This window comes from Orbicella faveolata, unplaced genomic scaffold (assembly GCF_042242905.1).
Source record: "Orbicella faveolata isolate gen_17 unplaced genomic scaffold, um_ofav_v1 contig_1, whole genome shotgun sequence".
In the NCBI taxonomy this organism is placed as follows: domain Eukaryota; kingdom Metazoa; phylum Cnidaria; class Anthozoa; order Scleractinia; family Merulinidae; genus Orbicella; species Orbicella faveolata.
The window spans coordinates 18,263,852-18,286,500 of NW_028301536.1; the positions used below are offsets into that span (position 1 = coordinate 18,263,852).

General features: G+C 36.6%; 1 protein-coding gene and 2 long non-coding RNA genes across 4 annotated transcripts in view; 1 reads left to right on the forward strand and 2 right to left on the reverse strand.

Moving 5' to 3' along the window:
• Positions 1-937: 937 nt before the first annotated feature.
• The window catches only part of LOC110067356 (uncharacterized), a 31,464-nt gene continuing 9,752 nt past the window's right edge, over positions 938-22,649 (reverse strand). The window contains exons 4-5 of the long non-coding RNA XR_002298670.2: positions 11,836-11,947; positions 938-6,797 (exon numbers count right to left, since the gene is read on the reverse strand). This is a non-coding gene — a long non-coding RNA (uncharacterized LOC110067356). The remainder of the gene's footprint in view (positions 6,798-11,835; positions 11,948-22,649) is intronic.
• Positions 17,241-17,783, reverse strand: LOC149118288 (uncharacterized). Its single transcript, XM_089284015.1, has one exon. The coding sequence runs from the start codon at positions 17,781-17,783 to the stop codon at positions 17,241-17,243; it is 543 nt and encodes a 180-aa protein (XP_089140141.1).
• Positions 18,803-22,426, forward strand: LOC149118289 (uncharacterized). Of its 2 annotated transcripts, none has more exons than XR_016208319.1 (4): positions 18,803-18,903; positions 20,337-20,477; positions 21,384-21,461; positions 21,973-22,426. It is a non-coding gene; the product is annotated as an uncharacterized LOC149118289 (long non-coding RNA). The 2 variants fall into 2 exon arrangements; XR_016208321.1 differs by lacking the exon at positions 18,803-18,903 and adding an exon at positions 19,566-19,918.

Below are 22,649 nucleotides of genomic sequence, written 5' to 3' on the forward strand. Positions count from 1 at the left end.
TTATAGCGTGACATGTAAAGACTTGCGACACGCTAGCGTTAAGACGTTCTTTGACAGTTACGCAAAGTGTGAATAGGAAGGGCCAACTTGTTTTTAAGTCGACTTCTTGAGCAACTAAGTACAGTTTGCAACTCGCAAATACTACAGCGAAAACGCGATAGAAGCACAATGAGAGTTTTATGGCAGACACTTTTTTAAGTAGTGGTTTTCTTAAAAGCAGAACTTGGTTTGTGGTCCTCTTATTCAGTGTGATCTCTTACGCAACTAATCTCTAAATTTTTTCGATGGCGGCGTGATAAGTGCGTTGTATGAAACATTGGGTCGTTATCATACCGTGTAACGGACAGAATTTATGCGAAACAGTTGCTACAGCGGTTGCAGAAAGTTGGAACTTAGTTCTACTTTCTGTAACCGTTGAAGCGACTTGTTTTGCAAACGTTTTGTCCGTTGCGCGTTGTGTTACACGGCTCGATGTTTCATTAACTTGTCACGCCGTTTTCGAGAAGATTGCGGGACAAGCTGCGTGACAGATTACACTGTATATCAGGAAGTAAGGCTGGTTTTCACTACTGAGAGCATAAGCACAAGCACAAGCACAAGCATAAGCACAAGTGAAAACAGCCGCGACATAAACATAAGCATAAGCAGAAACATAAGAACGAACCCACTTATTTGTCTTGTCCTGTTTTCACTAGTAATGCGGTCGACATAAGCATAAGCATAAGCACAAGAAAAACAGAACAGTTGTTTTTCTTGTGCTTATGCTTATGTCGAGCGCATTACTAGTGAAAACAGCACAAGACAAATAAGTGGGTTCGTTCTTCTTATGTTTCTGCTTATGCTTATGCTCTAGTGAAAACCAGCCTTTAGTCATGGACACAAGTGTTTACCTGGTTAGTCATGATGGACTGCTGGTAAAAACGACAACACAGAAAACTGTCTCTTTGTCTCTTTATTTGCGTTTTTATTGTGTTAAAAAAAGAAATAAAAAAAAAATCAAGCCGATCTTGTCCCTGCTTGTCGGGTTGTTTTCACTCTGCTCTGAGCTGAAGTGTTTCTTCTGTTCCTCATTAATATTCCAACTTTAAAATCCTGGTTTGTTTATCTGCTCCGCCATCTTTGATGTCGACACTTGACCACTTTAATGATATGGCCGTTTGCTCTCAAGTGGAGATGGCATAATGAGGGAGATGAGAGTTTGCTCCCCATGCCTCCTCGGTTTCACTCAACTACGTCATAATACCACACCATTTGAATTGGAATTTTTATTAGTTTTGAGAGCCGTAAGTAATGCGCGAAAAGATTAATGCCAAAATAGTAAAATTTAAGATGCGTGTTCCAAACACTGTATCTAGAAATTTCCGTTGGAGAGACAAGGAAACAGGAGCGCTAAAGTACAAGTCGTGTTTAGTAATTTCCATGGATGCCAAGAAAAGAATCCAACGCAAAAAATCAGTGATCTGACTTGCCGACCAAACCTCCTGCCGACTGACCTCCCACAAACTTCACCAAAAGAACACAAGTCACTTGGAACTCTACCGTCCAAACCGATACAAGTTTAGGAATTTTCGCTTATGTTTAAATAAGATCAAAGTTTAAGCGATGAAAGATAAGTAATTTGTTTACAGGTTTAAGCGTATTTTGCTAAAGTAAATAAATACTAATGCGAAAGTAAACGGGCGATTTTCGTCCGTTCACATCACCTAGAATTGCGTTAACTTTGTTTTGATATTTAATTTCAGTTATTTAAAATTGATCGAGTCTAATTTGTACAAAAAATCCAAATATTTTTCGAAAGAATCGTAGTTTAAATACTCAAAGTAAGTCTTATTAACTATTCACAGTTAAAATCGTCTTTTAAAAAAAGGCAAACACGGTGGAATTTTGAAATTTATTGGTGCTTTTGTTGTTAATCTTGGCTTTGAATAACGTCATACAACGAAGGATCTTCGGAAATTTCGGGCAGTTAGTCGGAAGAGTCGACGTAAACCGAGCGGCAAAATCGACCCGACGAAAGGTTTTACCGCTCGGGTTACTTCGTCTCGTCACGATTAACTGCCGCTGCATCCCCAAGGATAACAACGAAGTTGAGCAAGTATTAGAAAAAAAAAACGATGAGAAACGTTTCCTAGATTTAGTTTGTTTAAGACGTAAAGATGAACAATTGGCCTACGAAATTAAAAAAAAATTCGAAATATATGCTTGGTTTTAGAAGTTGAATTTATAGTTTTGAAATGCAATTTTGATAATTAGCTTACAGTTTATGTACCTAGTCAAAAAATAAAGCTTCCGCGGTAAATCTCAGGTTTTGGAAATCAAAAAAATGAGCAATTGGCACTAAGTAAGTTAAAGAAGATAATTTGGTTTCATCAACTGGGTTGATAATGTGAATTGACCACCGTAAAGAGATTCGAAAGCTGACGTTTCGATCGTTAGCCCTTCGTCGGAGTGAATCCAATTCGCTCCGACGAAGGGCTAACGATCGAAACGTCAGCTTTCGAATCTCTTTACGGTGGCCAATTCACATTATCAACCCAGTTGATAAAACCAAATTATCTTGTTATACTCCCCACCGACACAGCATCACAGTTTCTTTAGAAACTTACCCCCTCTATTCATAAGTTAAAGAAGGTAAATTCTAGACGTACAAAATTCATATACAAAAAATGTTTACGAGGTTAGTTAAACGTTTTGGAAGTCAAAATGAACAATTTGGCCTACGCTTTGAACTTTGATCACGGAAAATGTAACTATATGTTTAGTAGCTAAGATTAAAATTTCCCAAATAGAAGCCTCCTTCATAGGCGTTATTTTAATCGTCACGCAACACTCCGGGAAAAAGTGTTGCGTGACAACCCAAGTAACGCCAGCGCAGGAGACTGCTTTTGAGTTCTTTTAGGTGAACTAATTCCTGGAGTTAATGAGAAAAAAAAGCCAAAGTTGTAATTCCAGATAATTTTAATTATATTTTATACGGTTAATGTTCTTAATTTTTCTTTGAACTGTGGACTGATAGTGTTAATAAATTCTGTTCTTAAGATAATTGTGACTAATTTATATTTATTCGATACCTAATTTGTCTTTATCTTCAGAATTTAAACGAAAAGAAAATTATTTTTAAATAAGAAAAGCCCTAAACGAGCATCAGCTCTTTCAGAAGAATCCCAGATGACTATCAGCTCAATCTAGTGTCGCTTGTGAAATTCCAGTCAAGCCAGATCAGTGACCTTCATTGTTCAAAACTAACCCCAACATCCTGGAAATGTACTAACCATGACCTGCACTAAAGCACTACTGTTTTATGGCCTCAACAACAGAAAAATTCTAGAAACACTGATTGAAAACAAACATCTTTCAAGCCAATTGGAATAAAGGTGTGGTTTTCTGACGTAGGCAAGTAAAGCCAAAGAGACATGAAAAGCAAACCCTCACCTTCCCCCATGATGCCTTCTCCACTTGAGAGCAAACGACCACACCATCAAAGTGTACAAGTGCCTCCATCAAAAATGAGCGGAGCAGATAAACTCACCAGGATTTCTCAATTGGAATATTGCAGAGGAACGTCAGAAACACCGTCCTCAGAGCAAGAGTTTCCACAACCCTGCAGGGCCATCGATCGGCTAGATTTAAATCTGACCATTTGTGTTGTGTGCGGGTGTATGGGCCATCTCAGTTCCTGAAAATAATCTAAAATATACTAAGTTCAGTGGAAAATATCAAATCCACAAAGAAAAAAACTAACAAGCTCATTAGCACAGTAAAAAAACTTATACCCTAACTAACTAGTTCTGCTATTAAATTGATGCTTAAGTAGTAATAATACTTAGACATACTCGATCTGCCTTAATTAAGACTTTCTGGAGAAAAGTAGGATTTAAAAAACCCGATTCCCTAGGTGGTTTTGAACTACTGAAAACTACTGGATCGAAACCCTAACGAAAATAACCACAAGGGTTACTTTTCTCTCTATTATACATGTACTATGATGCCAATATTATGGCTGACTAAGAACGCCCACTAGATCTGAAGGTTCTGTTCTACACCCTAGTTCTTCTGACTATCCCCACGTTTGGCCTACGTTAGTGTCAATGCTAATGTGAAGACCTTATGACACCAAAATTTGTAGTGTTTTCTTAGCTGAGTTGATTAGTGATTGTTTACTTCTGTGCTAATGAGCTTGCTGTGGCACCTTTAAACAAAGGAAGCAAAGAAATTATTTTAGAAAAAAAAAATTAGTTTTTTAAAAACTGATTGAGTAAGAAATAACAATTTCGTATGACAATAAATGCATGTTGGTTATATAAATTTGTGAAATCCTACAGATTGGTATTGCATTGATTTCATAATTTCTTAATCCTACAATTGAATATACTTTAAATGCATTATTTTGGAAAAACGCAGCTCAAATTTTTTTGTAATACTGAACGAGTAATAAATAACAATTTTGCATAACACCTAAGTCAATTGAATAAATTTGTGAAAAGCAGCAGATTGGTATTGCATTCAATTAATAATTTCTTGATCAGCCAATCAAATTTACTTGCATTAACACAAAAGGGTAGTTTTAGGAAGCTTCCTTTGTTCAAAGGTGATAACAAAAAAATACTATAGTTTCAAGCACCATCATGATTTTGATCTCAACAAAAAATTACTCAGTGACAAAAATGAAAATGTTGCTCACCCAAAGAAAATAATTGTGATCAGTGAGAACTGAATTAGCCAATGATTTTAGAGCATGAAGCACGTTGAAACTATAGAAAAAAGAAACAAGTAAAATATTTTCTTGAATACAAGTTTCCTATTGAGCAGCTACTTTCCCAAACAAGTTTATTTGGATTACAAAAGTCTTTTATTTTTGAAAGTAAATACAGGAAAAAAATTTTCTCAAGAAAAGCAAATAACTTAGCATTCTGGCAACGGTTTTTAAGTACAACATACATGTTTTTCAACTCCAAACTCAATTTAAGATTTCCGACGAAGACCAATGGAAGTGAACAGATTTTATCATAAAGCTGCTCAATAGGAATCTTGTGAGAAGGAGAAACTAGGTTTTCATGAGCAAATAAGTGGCTTCTGCAAAATAAAATTTAGTGTAATGATTATATCCTGCTGTCTGACTTCTTTAGTGGTACATCAATGCCTGTACATATATCAAAAAGTGTAACTTCAATTTCTTTAAAGGAACTGAAATAAATTGTCCTTAGAACTCAATAGGAATATTTTTAGCTTTGCATTTAAGAGCATCCTAGAATTTAAAAATGAGAATTTTTAATGAGCACTCAAAATGTCTGTACACGTGTAAAAAATAAATAAAATGGCAAATGAATTTTGACTTTATTTTCTCACAATGGAGGCTTTGGACAAACAATTAAGAATAAAAATTGGCGATAATGACTTTGAATGACCTTTTGATGACTCATTCATCATTTTCAAATTCGTAAAACTAAAAGTCATATTCTTGTGAGTTCTTTACATATTGAGAATGCATGTGAAAGTCTTGTTGCATCTGATTAAAAACACTACAATGTGGAATGTAGAGAGTATTAATTAAGAACTAAATAGTTTTGCTTTGATTGAATTAGATTGAGTGTTCAGTTTAGGTTTCTTTTCTAATATAAAGAGCGTTTCATAAATTAGTTCTAATTGAATGATGAATTGATTAATTTTGGTTTATTTTCTGCATGGGTTTTTGAAATTTTTGTCCGTTTCTGAATTCAACAATAATAGTTGCGAAAATTTACTTTTCAAGGCAATTTTGAACAAAATGTCGGCTCTTTTTGTTTTATGTCTTTACGCATGAAAATACAACAAGAATTACCAAACTTTTAATTCACAGAAACAGATTTACCCATAACTGAGTTTCAGTTAATTTTTAGCGATTGCTATTGGCATAATTCCTGGCTCCGATATAATGAACTGTATGGAAAATGTGACAAGCAAGCCACTTATTTGCAAATGAACGACACCCACACAACACACTAGTCAGTTCAATACTCTGTTTACATGGGTACTAGTTACATGTGCATCAACGTGGTATTGAAATACAATGTTGAATTTAAAGGTTGGTAATTGCTATTTCAGTTAGCTGCATATCCTGGGATTTTTATCTTAACTATTAATGGAGTTATTGAGTGATTGATTGATTAAATGATTGGTTGGTTGGTTGGTTGGTTGGTTGGTTGGTTGGTTGGTTGATTGATTGATTGATTCACTTGGGAATTTCCCTTTACCTATGATTAAAAAAGGATCTATGAAAGAGACAGAAAATAAATAAAGCTTCTTTCCAATTTGCTCATTAACTAAAATGACAGGTGCAAAGGAGACCACGAAACCACATGTGCACGTGTAACTAGCAAATAAACAGAGAGTAATAAATTGGTATTACAAATGCTTACCTTGAGTAATTAATCAAAGAATTTTTCATCTCAGTTGGCCCACCGCAATGTGTCACCAATTTTGTTAATTGGAATTTAGAAATATTGATTTTTCAGGAGTGAGGGAAACCGGAGTACCCGGAGAAAAACCCTCGGGGCAAGGTGCACTGTGCCGACTCTGCTGCTGGTAATATCTCATATACCTTAATATATCTAAATCAACTTATGAAAGTTTGTCATTCAAGGCTTGCCTTGATCCCCAGTTGTCAGTCGTCAGTCCTATCCTTGCTCCTTGATCTTCTGTTCTGAGTCCTTGGTCCTCTGTCCTCTGTACTGTGTCCTCTGTCCTGGGTGGGTCCTCTATCCTGGATCGTTCTGGGTCCACGGTCCTTGATCATGTGATCTATGTCTCTAACAACTTGCCTACAAATCCAAAATGTAACTAGTAAGTATTTTGTACGTGACTTTTGCTAAACTTGCATAAAAACAATGTGCAAATAGTTCTTTTCTCTTAAAAGTTTGCTTCACAGTCTTAAGAATCTCACAACCTCCTAAAGGATTACCCAAACATTTCTACCCCACCAATACAAACTAATTCTTAAGCAATCAATCAATGTTTTTGCAGCAGAATGTTAGCCTTGAGACTGCAGACAATGTTGTTCTTTGTTGGGATAAATGATTCTGAACCAGACATTAACTCTGAAGTTAGAGGCAAGAAATTCTGAATCATTCAAAGGAATAATATTGACGCAGGAATAAATGAGCTTGAAATGAGAAACTTAAAATCCTCTGAACTGGGGGACATCTCAATGAAATGAAGACTCTTCTCTGCTCATTACTCTCCTTATTATGACACAAAATTTAAATAGTTTGCATATACATTACTTGCAAAAAATTTCACACAACATTAATTTCGTTACAAGTTTGCATTGCTTATTCTGTACAGTGTATCCTGAATTGCTAAACAACAGAAAAGCCACTTATTTTATTTTGTTACTCAAGCGTATTTAACATTTGCATACAGGTTCAATACAGCAGAAACCACCCATCATTGTACAAAGAATTTGGTTGAAATCTCATGAAATCATTCAGAAATCATGCTCACTGTAAACTGCAATTAGAAGCATGGCCTGAGGCTGAGCATGGATCATGTTTTATTCTGAGTATGGACCACGACTTTCACTTTTATTTGTTTTTTTTTTTTTGTTATTTTGTTGATGAGCAGACCTGTGCTCCCACTTGGCCAGACTTTGAATCATGCAACTTTTACTTACTCACCAAGAGCTATGGAATCATCAAACCATTATTAACAAATTTAACCATTTTTCTGCTCTTTATTTGGTGGAAATATATTTCTTTCAATTGGTGTCATTCAAGAGTTCAGGGTACTGAATAGTCAGTTGCAAACAGAAACTTGTCTCTAGAGACATGCAAAATCATTAGGTGAGCTTGCTTGATAAGATCATGCTGAAGGCTGCAGTTATCAGTGCAACTGTACTTTTATGGATTGAACAATTTTCTTTTTTCAACACACTGTGCAGTGTAGATCACAATTAACAAACTATGGATTTTTTCACTGTCATGTAAAAACAATAAATCAAAAACCATTCCGTGAATTAAGTCCAGAAAATGCAATCTTATAGAAGATGAATAAAGATGAAACTCTCCAAGTTTTAGGTCTTTGGAAGGCCAAACTTCAGATATCTTTGTCGAAATGTTTTGCATTTACAGAGTCTAGTACTGAACTGCCATATTGGTGCACCTCCATAGACGGTGGCTGGAAAATAGTGTAACCTTATGAAACTTACTTTGGTTATCTAGGCTACTGATTATCTGCACTAAACAAACGTATATTTACGAAATAAACACTTTTCCTACTACTTTTACTTTACAAATGGTTCAAAATCAAGGGATAAGTAATATATATTTTTCATGATCAGAACTCTATGTTATGCACCTCCATATGTCTCTGAAATTCAAAATTAATGCACGTTTAATAAACGGTATGCAATGCATGCAGAAGCAATGACGTTTAAAAATTGTTCCTAGAAGATTGGAACATAAGCAGACAAACTGATTCTTAAACTTAACTGTAGAACTTTTGTTTTAAAAATTTTAGGGGTTTACATTTAGGGTAGTCCATTGGTAGTTCATTCAAGTAGTTCATGAACACCAGGTCCATCATGTTAGTCCATGTGTTAGGGGTCAGCGAAATGTACCAACCCAAAAGAAAGATTAGTAACTAAATTTTCCAATACATAATAAAGAAATTTCTGTTACAGTGTATTATCCACACCCAAATCTTAGTTTAAAAGCTGAAACAAAAAGCACTCAGCTGATCCTACAAACAGCAAAGGAAAGCATCAAAGGAAAAGTTCCTCTTTCTGAAATCAACTCCTTATTATTGTTCAAGATATCTGGCAAAGCTAATTACCTCACCAGAAATTAATTTGCTGTTTTAATCATATGCTTGTCTTATTGCGCATGCGACCCGCTTGTCAATCTAAAATTGTGTGTATTGAAGATATGTTATTATGAGTTCGCCCGCAAATTTATCCAACACTGTATAAACCAAAATCAACCCCCAAATCGTTGTTTAAAAGCTGAAATTAAAAGCACTCCACTGATCCTACAAACAGCAAAGGAAATTCGCAAAGTACAAGTTTCTCTCTCTGAAATCGATACCTTATTATCTTTAAAGATATCTGGCAACACTAATTACCTCACTGAAAATTAATTTGTTGTTTTAACTGTATACTTGTCATGAATGAACTTTTGTATTGGCTTTACCCTGACAAAATGATTATCGATTGTTTAATCACAACCACACTTTCGTTGACAGAAAATATAAAACAGCACATTGCCAAAACTTCATAAAAAACTGAAAACTGCAAATGAATTGTACCCTAACTTTATTATCACTACTGTAAACTGTATATTTCAGCGCACATACAATGCTCATACAGTGCTCTCACAGTGCTCATTTAATTCAGACAATGCTCATTCAATTCACTTCAAGACTGGCAAAAGTACAACTGCGCTACCAATCCGTAAATTTTTTGTAGACCCTTCAGCTATCACATGTGCAACTTGCTTGTCTATCTAAATTTGTATGTATGGAGGATATGTTCTTATTATGAGTTTGCCAGTGAGTGCAAATTTATCCGACACTGTATACACCAAAATGAACACCCAAATCTTCGTTTAAAAGCTGAAATTAAAAGCACTCCGCTGATCCTACAAACAGCAAAGGAAAGCCGCAAAGGAAAGCTGCAAAGGAAAAGTTACTCTCTCTGAAATTGACACCTTATTATCTTTAAAAATATTTGCCAACACTAATTACCTCACCGGAAATTCATTTGTTGTTTTAACTGTATACTTGTCATATCGATTAAAAGCACTCCACTGATCTTACAAACAGCAGAGCAAAGCCGCAGAGCTGTGCACCTGTGCAACTTACTTGTCTATCAAAACTTGTATGTGTGGAGGATATGTTCTTATTATGAGTTTGCCTGTGAATGCAAATTTATCTGATACTGTATAAACCAAAATCCAACCCTAAATTTTCTTTTAAAAGCTATAATTAAAAGCACTCCACTGAACCTAATTGTCTCATTTACTAATTCCCAGAGTGCATTTTGCTTCCACAGAGGGATAAATCGTGCGCAACATAAGCGTGACGGACATAAGCGCGATGAAATAAGTGAGAAACAGCCGACCTTTGTGATATAAATGATACCGTGCAATCAGGCGTCCTTATCGCCTGAAGAAGACTAGCAGTAAGCAGTCGAAATGTCATGATCTACATTTCAAGTGACTACATCGTGAGACAAACGATAATACACTTTATTAAGTCAGGTGTAATTTGCTATCAAGATCATCTTGTACAGAAACCTGCTGAAAGACCTGAGTACTGCAGGTATTAAGACGCCATATGTATAGTCATTACAGTTAAAATATTGATCATCACACAAAGAACCTGCTTGAAATCTCTTGAAGGTGGACCTGTGCTCCTTAACTTGGCTGACTCCTTGCCAAAATTCAAATCCCACAGCTTTTGATTTGTACTCACCAAGAGCTCTAAAATTATTGACCCATTGCAAATTTTAACTTTGTTCTGCTCTTTATTTGGTATGAAATATAAACCATGTGGTTTAAGTTTTGCGCTTCTGGTTAAATGCTTTACATTTGTGATATTATTATTATTATTATTATTATTATTATCATTATTATCATTATTTTTGCCAGTCATTCATTTTTAATGATTTGTCCTAAGTGTAGATAGTGTACCCCTACTATTTCCCCCTGCCCTGCTTTATAGTTTCAACCCATGCTCGTGAGAATTTGGCTGCAAAGTACATGCACATAATTATGTGTGACAGTCTACAACATCTAGGGGGGGGGGGGGGAGGGGCTTACAGTTTTTCATAAATAGATTGCCTGTGAAGAAATTGAAGTTGTTGACTGGGGTATGATATGAAGTATGTTAAACATCTTATGAGTATCATGTTTGAAAAAAGAGAACAAACAAAATCAATTGAAGTCTACCAATCATAACCCACAGACATGATCTTTTGAACCCAATGAAGTAAACTTTTCTTCCCTGAGAAGTCCACTAAGATGATTGACAGCAGTAAAACACAAAACCCTTGATTGAGCAGAGTTTGTGTGTTAATGAAAGGCACAGTAACATGGGATATAACATGTTTCAATTTCGGTCAAAAAAGTGTCCTGGTACCAATTATGCAATAAGTTTTTCAAGTTTTGATGCAGTGCTTAATATGCAAGGTAAAAGGTTAAGTCTGCAAACGAGCCAAGTGGCCAATCAGGTCGGAGCTTATCCCAGTTTATGTAGCATGAAGTGATTAGAAGAATTTCTACTCCCCCCTGGATGGGATGCTAGTCCATCGCGAAGTTACTCCCAGTATTAAGTTCTCCAGTACCCATTTATACACATGAGTGGACAGTCAGGCACTGTGAAAGTAAAGTGTTTTGCCCAAGAGCACAACACAATGTCCCTTGCCATGGCTCGAATACAGATCGCTTGATCAGGAGATGAGCACACTAACCATGAGGCTACTGCATCTCCCACTTAACATGCAAGGTCACCGCACTTAAATTTGAGGGTGCAACCAATGAACTCCTTATCAAGAAATGTTTTTAAATAAAACATAGCATGTAACTCTTATTTGTTATCCTGAAATTGCCATATTAGACTACAGTTGCTGCGTACAGAGTATTAATTATATAATGCTATTTACACTGTCTCATGTAGTAGGTGGCACTTTTGAGTAAACAATGGGTAGTGGTTATCCTTTTACTTTTTTTGTACTTATTGCAGTGTGTACCATTACTGAGCTACAGAACAGTGTACATCTACATGTAGTAACATCATTCATAGACAAGTAGATTCAAATAAGAATAAGACTAACCAAGCCATAACAAAGAAGCCATGTCTTACCTCACAATGGAGTCCATAGGCTAGGTACTAACTGTATGTGATTAATAATTTCCCTCTCAGCCTTTATTACCATTCAACTAATTTTGTTGTTGCTTGACTGTACTTTTCCAACCTTCAAGTAGGAAGAAAAAGAAAATGTGATTGATAGAAAAGCCTTGCTCTCATAGACTACACTTGAGGACACTAACTCTAACCTTCCATACACCAGGCCCTGTCCTACCCCTCTGCAGAACCTTCAATGCAGGTTTATAAATTCATCAGTCTGGTAAACTAGAGTGGTTACAATTTCACCAATTGTTGTAGCTGTTAAAGCTTGTAGTAGCCATGTGCTGCATATAATAAATCAAGTCCTACAATCGACCTTTATTTTGGCAAATAAAGGCCATTAAAATTAAAATCTTTACTGGCTGGTTAATTAAGAACAGCTTCGCCTAAATATCAACTAGACTTGGAAAGAGCGAAAAAATCAAATTTTTTCATTTCGACGCCCCAGATAGGCCTAAATCGATCAAAAATGAGCGGCATATTCAGAGGCTCGTAAACTCAAAAGTAAAAATCTTCATTACAAACTGATTGCACGTCATATTTGTACTTCCTTTCTTGTATATTTAGAGCTAAATAGATTGTGATTTAATTGGAACTAAAATATTTGATGCATTTTCTAAATTAACGACCCAAGACAGCTTTACAAGAGGTTTACATTTAGCCTATTTTCAAATGCTAAAAAGGCGTTCTGGTACACGGCTTTTCCCAAAACGACTAGTTTGGTCTGAAAGAGCATTGTTTCGTCTTCAAATTAGTGAAATAAAATTTTGGGTAAATAAAATCACAAGCGCTGAGATAGTGAACTAAATGCAGCACTTCTTCCTGAAAACGTCACCTTTGACCTAAGTGCAACGAAACCAATTACTGCAAGAAAACCCGGAAGAAAAGCAAACACTTCGTTATTTTGAAACATTTTCTAGTGATATCTCTCCAAAACCATTATTGTAAGAAACTATTTCCAGATATGAAATCCCACAGGGTCAACGAAGGAGCTAAAGGGCGCATTTTGACACAATATTTTTGTTTGCTGAGAACTGAAGTCAATGACCATTAACGAATTCCACTGAAATTTGCAAACTTGAAGTATGTTAGCCAATACTTACCTGAATATTTATATTTATAAAAGAATCGTCTTCTTGGATTAACCTTCAAAAGAAGCTGGACCCAGATTTGGAAACCTCTAAAAGAAGAAATGGTTAATGTTCCGTGACCTACCCGCTGCTATAAATTCCATGCACATGCTGACCACATGTTTGTCGTAAAACTAACGGAACTCCACTGACAATTTCCATGGGCAACGCTAAAATAACCAATCCCCAAAAATGTAAAGTGAAACTGGCTGTCTTCATGAACAGTTAGAGGCTAGAGTCAAGTTCCATTACCTTTTAAAAGAGCTTGATTTTACTTTGTTCACTCAGTAGTTACTGTCACGTTCGAATACTGCGTAGTATCAGTCACGCCAAAACACTGGAGACCGTGCAGACTGAGTAAGTTTCCCATACAAAGTCTTGTACGCGTTTGTCTATTGAATCAAAGTCAAATACTGCGCTTGAGCGGCCTGCGCATAAATGGCAAACTTTCAGATATATTGAACACTATTTTGTAACTAGAGCCAAAAAAATGAGTCAAAATGAAAGGCCCAAACAAGTGTCTGCAGTCTGCATGGTCTGCATGGTCTGCACTGTTTTTGGCGTGACCGATTCGTGGTATTCAAATGTGGGAGTAGTGAACAAAGTCGACGCAAACAAATGAAATCAAGCACTTTTTAAAGGAAATGGAACTTGACAGTACGTAGTCTAGCCTCTAACTGCTCATGAAGACAGTCAATTTCACTTTACATTTTTGGGGATTGTTTATTTTGGAGCTGCCCATGGAAACTGTCAGTGGAGTTCAGTTAGTTTTATGACAAACATGTGGTCAGCATGTGCATGGAATTTATAGCAGTGGGCAGGTCACGGAACATTAACCATTTCTTCTTTTAGAGGTTTCCAAATCTGGGTCCAGCTTCTTTTGAAGGTTAATCCAAGAAGACGACTCTTTTATAAATATAAATATTCAGGTAAGTATCAGCTAACATACCCCAAGTTTGCAAATTTCAGTGGAATTCGCTAACGGTCATTGACTTCAATTCTCAGCAAACAAAAATATTGTGTCAAAATGCGCCCTTTAGCTCCTTCTTTGACCCTGTGGGATTTCATATCTGGAAACAGTTTTTTGCAATAATGGTTTCAGAGAGATATCACTAGAAATTGTTTCAAAATAACAAAGCGTTTGCTTTTCTTCCGGGCTTTCTTGCAGTAATTGGTTTCGTTATGCTTGGGTCAAAGGTCACGTTTTCAGGAAGAAGTGCTGCATTTAGTTCGCTATCTCAGCGCTCGTGATTTTATTTACCCAAAAATTTTATTTCACTAATTGGAAGAAGAAACAATGCTCTTTCAGACCAAACTAGTCATTTTGGGAAAAGCCCTGTACCAGAACGCCTTTTTTGCATTTGAAAATAGGCTAAAATAATGTAGATCTCTTGTAAAGCTGTCTTGGGTCGTTAATTTAGAAAATTCCTCAAATATTTTAGTTCCAATTAAATCATGATCTATTTATAATAATAATAATAATAATAATAAAGTTTTTTGGGCGCATTTAAAAAACTCAATGTGCTGGCATTACTTTAAAAAAATAACTTAGTTAAATCCTATAAAATATTTCTAATAACAGTAATAAATAAAATATATGAAATAATTAATTAAAATACAGTTCCTCATAAAATAGAACAAATCAAAAGTAAGATTTCCGAAACAAGAGTGTTTTGAGGGCAGATTTAAAAGACGAAAGAGATGTTGTATTTTTAACAGAATCCGGTAGACTGTTCCATAATATAGGTATGGAGAAAGAAAAGGCACGTTCAGTGTATGTCACAGAGTTCACAATAGGGACAGTGAAAAGAAGTTTAGAGGATGAGCGTAGGCTCCGTTGCGGGTGGTATTGTTGTAGGAGGGACGGCAAGTAGGCTGGACAAAGTCCATGGATAATCTTAAAAGCAATGAGCAGAAGTTTGAATATAATCTGTGATTCAACAGGTAGCCAGTGTAATTCTCAAAGGGCAGGTTTGATGTGGTCGTATTGCTTGGTTCCAGTGATAAGGCGTATGGCCGTGTTTTGAACTCTTCGAAGTTTATCCAGTTCCTGTTTTGGGAGACCATAAAGGATACTATTACAGTAGTCCAGACAGGATATTACAAGTGCATTAACTAACAGTTTGAGATTTTCCTTGGTGAGGTATTTGCAAATGCGGCCTACGGACCTGATGGCGTCAGTTGCTTTCTTACACATCTCGTTTATGTGGTATGTCAGTGATAGGTTTTTATCTAAATTAACACCAAGATCATGAACGCTCTCAGTTAGTTCAATGACGGTATTGTCAAAAGAGAGCTTCTCGAAGTTAGGTGTCTTGGTGAACCAGGATGTAAATAGTATAACCTCTGTCTTTTCAGCATTACTTCTTAGCATTTTTTTTTTTTGCGTGTTCCATCGCATTACATCCTCTATACAACTTCGGAGGGCAGTCAGGGACAGGGCCTGATTTGCAGGATCACTAGCTATATATAGTTGAGTGTCATCTGCATAAAACAAAGAATTCAAATTATGGAGAGCAATTACATCTTGAGGAGGGGTGATATACAGGGTGAAACGTAATGGTCCAAGTATAGACCCTTGTGGGACACCATAACGCGGAGCACAAGGAGTGGACACTTGATCTCCAATGATTATTGATTGCCGACGGATTTCAAGGTAAGATCTGAACCAGCACAGTGTCAATTTTGAGAAACCAAAGTAAGACTCGAGTCTTTCCACCAAGATTGTATGATCAATAGTATCAAAGGCCGCTGATAAATCAAGTAAGACTAATACAATATCTTGGCGACAGTCAATCGTTCTAAGAATGTCACTTGTCACACGTAGCAAGGTCATTTCGATAGAGTGGTGTCTCCTATATGCAGACTGCATAGTTGGCATCAAATTGTAAACTTCAAGGTAGTTGTACGTTTGTGTTGCGACAACCTTTTCGATCACTTTGCTAAGAAATGGAATATTAGCAACAGGCCTGTAGTTCTTCTATTTAGCTCTAAATATACAAGAAAGGAAGTACAAATACGACATGCAATCAGTTTGTAATGAAGATTTTTACTTTTGAGTTTATGAGCCTCTGAATATGCCGCTCATTTTTGATTGATTTTGGCCTATTTGGGACATCAAAATGAAAAAATTGCGTAAAAAAATAATTTTTGATTTATCGAACTTAAAACAATATTTTTGTAACTAGTGCCTGTAGGGCTTCATTCTGGGCGAGTTTGAAGAAATTCGATTTTTTCGCTTTTTCCAAGACTACAGCGTAGTTGATATTTAGGCGAAGCTGCTCTTAAAATGTCCTTCAATCCTTATTAATGTCACCTCTCAATTCTGAGATGTCTGCGCCCCTTTATAAACTGTTCAATTTCAGCTTGGGAGAAGATCAATGCATAATTGATCTAAAGAGAATCATGGGTTGATTAGGAAGTTGAGCAGTTGAATACATATGGGTCATTCCACAGTATTTTGTACGTGTAAATGTATGTTGCAGAGAGGACATTTCAGAAACATCAGCAGTCTCTAACTTAGTTTAAATTTAATTACAATAACAAATCTTTTTATCACATTGACTGTAAGACCAAACCGTAGACAAATAAAATAAGTTCCATTTAATGCTTACTGCAATTAATCTGATCAAGAGGTAGTCTGAATGCATTTTGAAGATGATATTTGAAGGACAACAATGACAATCAGTAACAATGTTTCGACTGAAAGGAAATAAACTACAATATTTCTAAGAAACTGATGCACTAATTGAAAATCACAGCATAAAGTAAACTTACAAATATTCCTCTGGTCGGTGACGCGAAGAAATAGATGAGGAAACTTGAATTAAACAATAGAAAACCGAAACACAACACTAGTGAGCGAAAGCATGTGGCGATTGAGAAACTTGATTGAAAACTGATCCAAATTCATGAATGAGTTGTGATGTAACGCAATATCACACGCACTTAAATAGGATTATGCAACAATCACGCATGGAAAAATCAAACAAACGGATCGAGAAGTTTGAATCTAACATACCAGCCCCTAAATGCGACATTAAAGCATTTATACTAAGTTGAATGATTCAAACGGAAAAAACTTGAGAAATTGCTCCTAATCAATTAAGATCTAAAAAATTAATGTCAATCAATCCATATCAATTCATTCAAATCAGAAGACAGTCAGGTAGACCAGGAGAAAAGTGTTCCCTTTCATGTCGCAAACAAACTTTTCCGCAAGGGGCATCCTCAAGATCCATAGGGCCCAGCTACTCTTGTGGATCTGGGCGCCCCCAGTAGAACAATCTTGCTGATGGGGTGTTCCAGGACTGACACTTTGGTCTTCAATGCCACTCTCCTTACCAACCCATCTCCCTTGTTGGGTTTTACTTCCTGGATACGACCAAGGGGCCACAAAATCCTTAGAGAGTTCTCGTCTACCACAAGGACGACGTCTCCAACTTTGAAGTTAGTTGTTGATCCTGTCCACTTCTGCCTTTCTTGCAAACTAGGAAGATACTCCTTGAGCCACCTGTGCCAGAAAACATCTGATAAATACTGAACTTGTCGCCACCTCCAACGGGAATAGACGTCTTCCTTTCTGAAAACACCAGGCAGCAGTGTAGTACCAGACCGTAGCAGAAGAAGGTGATTTGTTGTAAGGGCCTCAAGGTCTCTTGGGTCGTCGGACACCTTTGTGAGGGGCCTGCCATTGACTATGGACTCCACCTCACACATGAGAGTAGCAAGCCCTTCGTTGTCAAGGACATGTTTCTCTAAAAGGGCACTCATAATCTTTCGAATGGTGTGAATGCAGCGCTCCCAAACGCCACTGTGGTGAGAGCCTGCTGGTGGGTTGAAGATCCACTGAACATTTCTCTGCAAGAGGAACTCCGCGATGACTTCCTGGTTCCACCCGTCAATAGCATTTCACAGCTCCTTTTCGCCCCGCACAAAGTTGCCGCCATTGTCTGGTCTGATAGATCTGTTCTGGCTGCCCCTTGTGGCGATAAAATGACGCATGGAGCTTATGAAGGGGTCTGTAAACTACCTTGATGTGGATCGCACGTACAGTCAAAAAGGTGAAAACCACACCATATCTCTTGGTTTGGCTCCTCCCACATCGAACCAAAAAGGGCCCAAGATAGCCAACACTGACATAGCACGGCACGAAAAATTGGATTTACTCTAAATTTGATCCTGATCAAAGTCGAAGTCAAATATGATCATAGCTTTGATCCAAACTTTGACGCGCGTCAAATGTGTGTCAAAAATTTCATGGCTTTGCCGATACATTTGGTCCATGACAAAGAGGAGGGCAAATGTGATCTTAACTTTGACTCCACCTTTGACCCACGTAAAAGGGGGAATCAAATATCTTATGGATTTGCCATACATTTGATCCCTGCCAAAGGCGAGGTCAAACATGTCAATAACTTTGACTACAGTTTTGACGCGCGTTAAAGGCATTCAAAGACACCACGGCTTTGCATACCTTTGATCTCTTATGTCAAAGGCGTTCAAAGGCGGCATGGCTTTGTACAACTTTGATCCTACGTCATGTCATGTCAAAGGCGAGGTCAAATATGGCCATATCTTGCAACTCCGCTTTTAACGCCCTAATAACCTGCGTTTTCGTATTTTTTTGCTGTTTTAACGATAAAATGAAAGCTTGCTTTTTTGTCAATGTGTATTTTTTAAATAAAAAAGTTTTCACTTGACCTGGAGGTGGCACAAGGAAACAACTCGAAAACAGCGGGAAAACGCGGCTGCCAGCGGCTTCCGGCATTTTTCTGGCCAATCGGAATAAAGGTCAACGAAGTCGGCTGTGAGGAAAGCAGACATTTTTCTTCATTTGGCTTCATTATGGCGGCTTTGGTGAAATTTTCGTTGTGTTTTGGACCAGGAAAAGGTAAGTCTCTGAATTTCGTTCATTTGTTTTCAATGTTCAGAGAATAACGGAGTTTAAAAAGTAAATTAAACGCAGCAATGGCTACATAAAGAGCTGTGAATTGCGTATATTTATGGCAAGACAGATCCTCGGCAGTGAAAACAATTTGGTCGATGATTAATTGCACTTGACTGAATCACAGTTGATCGGCAAAGCTCTTCGTTAAGAAAGACCAAACTTTATTTTCAATTCACATATACTTATTTACAAAAGTTGACAAAGATATTTTTTTTTCTCACTCAGTAAAGTCTTGTGCATTAATTTGAAGTGTCTGTCATAGCATAGATTTTAGCATGATCAGTGCTTGAAATAAACGTAACTTAATAATTAAGCTTAAACTTAACTCTATTTACGTATAAATGGTTGTGCACAATGCCTCTGGTAATTTCTGAGCTTAAACAATTCCCTTGAAAGAAAGCTCATGTAAATATAAAGGAAATTTGCATTGAAGGAAAAACTCAGTCAGGCATGCATGACAATCCATCACGACCTGACTTAATTATCATATTCATTATACCATTAAAAGAGTTGTTGACTCTGAAAATTTAATCTATGGATAAGTTTCTGCTTTTGTCTCTAGTTACCATTCTATTGAAAAAAAGCTCTGTTGCCACAGTTGAAATTATGATGATGTTTGTTCATTAATGTAGATAAATGACTTCACTGGGTTGAATTTAACAAATTGCATGTGGTTTAGTGTGGTCTGTACTCTTATCGACAATGATACGCACCATCACAGTGGTCAAAATGTTGTGGACTCACGAAGCACAGCTGAGTGAGTCCACAACAAATTTTGACCACTGAGATAGCGAGATCAATAGCAATTGTAGTAAAAATATGTTTTGATATTTGTTGTATCAGGCTTATGGATCAGTCATTTGGAACTCCACTATCTCCTGCCCAACCACCCCACCCCGAACCTGCCAGCATTTGACATTTTGAACTGTCTCCAGGGCTAAGAATGGTGTCATACCAGGTGATCAAATGCACCTACCCTGTGACATTTGCAAAACTGAGTAATAGAAATGTAGATTGAGTGTCAACCGAGGTGTCAATGGAGTGTTGATTGAGTATCGATCGGGTGTTGATAGAGAGTCGATTTAGAGGATCGATCAAGGGTATCAATCGACACTCGACCACGGATGCCTTTAGTACACATAATCCAGCTTATCCGTTAGTAGGTGAAATTGTTACAATGTTTGATAAAAAATCAAACTTGCCATTAGTTGCAAATTAAAAAGCTGACCCCATAATAATATTATTATGCAACCTCTCTGGACAATACCAGTAGTTTTAGAGTTTCATGTCTTGATCTTTTGAGCAGTAGACAATTAAATGCCAATAAATATGTGACTAGTGGAAATTTGCTTATGAATGTTGTTTTTATCCTTCAGCTAGCCACTCTAGAAGAACTGAAGAAATTAACAGAATAAATTCTGGGAGAGGATACAATATACAACTCTGTAGTTCATAGTCAACTCAGATGCAGTTAAATCATGCAATGCTCCAAAGTGTGCAAACATCAGAACATTTTGGTAAGTAAAAGGCTGGAATATTCATTTGTTATTTCTATATTTTGTAGCATAGACCATCTTATAATTTCTTCAGCCACAACTTTTAATATCTTTTTCCAGTAAAGAAAGGATATAAATAGATTTTGAAAACCTGGCTATAGCTTATTAATGTTATTTTAATTGATCATTTTTATTACAGTCTCACTCTGTGAAAAAAAAAAGTTGTTTCTTTTTGGTTCATTTAAGGGCAAGTAAGGAAATGTTGTCTTTCTTAAGGGACAAATACATCAACTGGCTCACCTGGATGAAAATTAAGTAATTAAAATGTTATTGAAAACATGCAAGGGGTGGGAATCTTTTTGGTAAATGAATCAAAGTTGCAGAATGTTGCAAACCAGTCTCAGGAAATGTTGGTTTTTGACTGGTAAAAGCTGAGTTTTGAATCTAAATTTTGAGTAGTTGTCTGCAATATCGACTGTTTTGGTTTGGCCATCAGGTTTCCAAACCAAATTTTTCCAAGCAAAATTAATAATATGATTAATTCATAACTATTGATGGGATCAGTAGAGAATTTAAGGCGTAGAGGATTTGATAATAACTTAGTAAAAGTAAATTGACAAAGACATTTATTTGCTTTTACTCAATTTAAAATTTTGTTGGCAAATTTGACTGGATAATAGCCATTTCCCTCTATTAGATGCGGCTGCACTGGGAATCATAGTGGTTGTATTCATCATCTTGGACTGGATTTTTGTTTCAATGAATGAGCCATGCGATTCCATGCAGGCATGTCTCATGTTAAATCATTTAATTTCAGGAATTTTTTTCAGTGGAAAAAAGTGTACAAGTAGTTGCTAACTGTTTACTAATCAAATGTGCAATTATTTTGATATGTTTATATGCTCCTTTTCACATATGATCTACAAGGAAAATAAGGAAAAAGATTACACCACTGAACATGAAGAGATCTGTGGAAATTACACAGGAACAGCAATATTCCCAAAGGTGTGTGAATTCCTCATTTCTTGTCACAGTTTAGCTCAGATTTGTTGATTTTTAGATTGCTATTCTGCAACCATAAAAGATCTTTGTCGTAAGAGGTCTGTAAGATGTCTTTAAGAGACAGGTAGACAGATGGACTGGTAAACTGGCTCTAGGCTTTTTGTTTATTTGTGCCAAGCTGTACACTTTTAAAATGACCCCAAGTCTTTGTTCTCTTATGAAATTCTAGCTGCAGGGGATAACCCTTGTTCAGCTGGTGAAATTAGCTTGTTAAACTGGCTCTTAATGACATACCTGTGTGACCAAATCTCTGAGTAGAGTGGAGAGAAATACAGAAAAAAGGCTACTATTGACAGAAGCACAAACTATTCGAAGGAGGAGTAATGATCTGATTGGTCACGTTTTATTAATGTGATATTAGCAAAACTACTATAGGCAAACTTTAAGGAATAGAATGCCAAGATTCACCCTTAATATTCATTTCCAACATTTTTGTCTGTTTGCTTCTGTTTAGACAAATGCGGACAAGCAGTGGTCGACAGGATGGACTTATCCAGTGAAGATGCGTTGATTAATTTCGTCAACGCCTTAGACTTTGTCAAAATGTGTCTTCCCTAGAAATAATGGGGATTTAGTTGGCATTGACCCCCAACAAGGCAGTTTAACCACTTTGATGAGAAAGAAGTGGAAAACACTGTATTCCATTCCACTTATAATGCAAGAATGAGCAAGTGCAAGAAGCAGAAAAGGAGAACTGCCAAAACATAAGGAGTTCCATGCAACGGACTGTACGTGCCATCTGGAAAGGACGCTTATACACTAGCTGACTTTTGTGCGAAGTTTGCTATATCTTTCCCGAAATTTTGCGGTTGTCTTCCCTATTGTCTAGTCTGGTCTAGTAAATTTAAGGAACTGAGAATTTAGCCGTAGTACTTCAATGTTAGATAAATGCACTTTGTACCATGGAAGATTTGTTGACTGTTGTTTTCACGATAGACAGAACAATGTTTTCCTTATGATCAGTCTCATTACGTGTAGTTTGAAACCAAGCCTGTAACGTGGCTTTTTGAAACCTGAAGCCCAAAACATTTATGTAAGGTACTTGGAGGTATTTACTCTTGATAAAAACGGGGAAAAAATTGAAACTGAGATGAAGTTGAACATATTTATTTTCTTAAAATTAGGCGCAAT